The sequence below is a fragment of the Hippocampus comes genome, unplaced genomic scaffold (assembly GCF_001891065.2).
Source record: "Hippocampus comes isolate QL1 unplaced genomic scaffold, H_comes_QL1_v1.1 C16813258, whole genome shotgun sequence".
Lineage (NCBI taxonomy): Eukaryota > Metazoa > Chordata > Actinopteri > Syngnathiformes > Syngnathidae > Hippocampus > Hippocampus comes.
Window position 1 is genome coordinate 1 of NW_017839403.1, and position 915 is coordinate 915.

The 915-nt window shown below is 46.0% G+C and overlaps 1 protein-coding gene across 1 annotated transcript; it reads right to left on the bottom strand.

The window, feature by feature from the left end:
- On the bottom strand, window positions 1-887 carry LOC109509218 (myoferlin-like). The gene is made up of 3 exons (XM_019859100.1): window positions 720-887; window positions 517-593; window positions 1-390 (listed from the first exon to the last, which is right to left on the bottom strand). Exons 1-3 carry the CDS (start codon window positions 865-867, stop codon window positions 247-249), a joined length of 369 nt encoding a protein of 122 aa, XP_019714659.1. The 5' UTR covers window positions 868-887; the 3' UTR covers window positions 1-246.
- Between the last annotated feature and the right edge of the window lie 28 nt (window positions 888-915).

Here is a 915-nt window from a genome sequence, read left to right on the forward strand (position 1 = left end):
TTTTTTTTTTTTTTGCAAACCAAACTTGCACGTCAGCATTCAGTTTGGACATTTGGGTTCCATTTTTCACGGTGCTACTGATACAAACGTCAAGGCCTTGTCGGTTCTGGGCCACGGTCACGCTACTCTCCTTCAGTGACAAGTTGTATTAGTTTGGATGTGCTCATTAGATGTGCTCCATAAATGAACAAAAGAAGAGATTGCAAAAGCGTGTCGTCTCCAGCACACATTAATGGCATTGTGACTTCATGAGCGCTGCGTCAGCTTTCCAGTGTCTTTAGTGTCCAGCTTTGTGATAGAGCGAAAATAGCAACGACAAGTATCCATACATACAAAGTAGGAGGTAGGGGGAGTCATTTTGTTGACAGCAGTCGACATGCTGCACATTAACTGCAAGCCAGAGTGACACCAGTTGTCAAATTTGACTCCGCAGGTCAAATTCTGACTTTTTAGTCCAAAGTCCTTTGCGATTAAATCATTAGAACATCGGATGAAAACATTCTTAATACGACTTACTTGGGTTTCTAACAGTAATCTCGTTTCTTCCATATTGATGGAGAGGTGTCCGGATGGAGTCGCTGCCATGAGGGCCACTGCAAGGGTACAACATCAAGCATTTGGGACTGATGATTTTTCATTTGGAACTTGATTGACACTTGAAGACGTGTACTCCGTTGTGTCAGATGCCCCGTCAAGTAGCGCTATTTTGTGATCCTTACTTTTGGAAGCCATTGCTCCCTCAGCCGTGATGACGTATGGGTCACAACGGAACTGCCCCAAAGAGGTGATGGTGCACTGGCCCACCACCGGTTTCCTGCCGAACGGACGGTGGTCAATCACCTTCAGCACGATCGGAGGCGTGTACATCTCATCCTTTGGTAGAAGCTGGAGGGTTGACGGGGAGACAGATGAAAC

Excerpts from the sequence above, each read along its gene's own strand:
- LOC109509218 (XM_019859100.1), bottom strand. The coding sequence starts at position 867 with ATGTACACGCCTCCGATCGTGCTGAAGGTGATTGACCACCGTCCGTTC. Across the intron at positions 594-719 it reads GGGAGCAATGGCTTCCAAAA|TGGCCCTCATGGCAGCGACT; the intron begins GTAAGGATCACA and ends GTACCCTTGCAG. Across the intron at positions 391-516 it reads GATTACTGTTAGAAACCCAA|TTAATGTGCAGCATGTCGAC; the intron begins GTAAGTCGTATT and ends TCTGGCTTGCAG.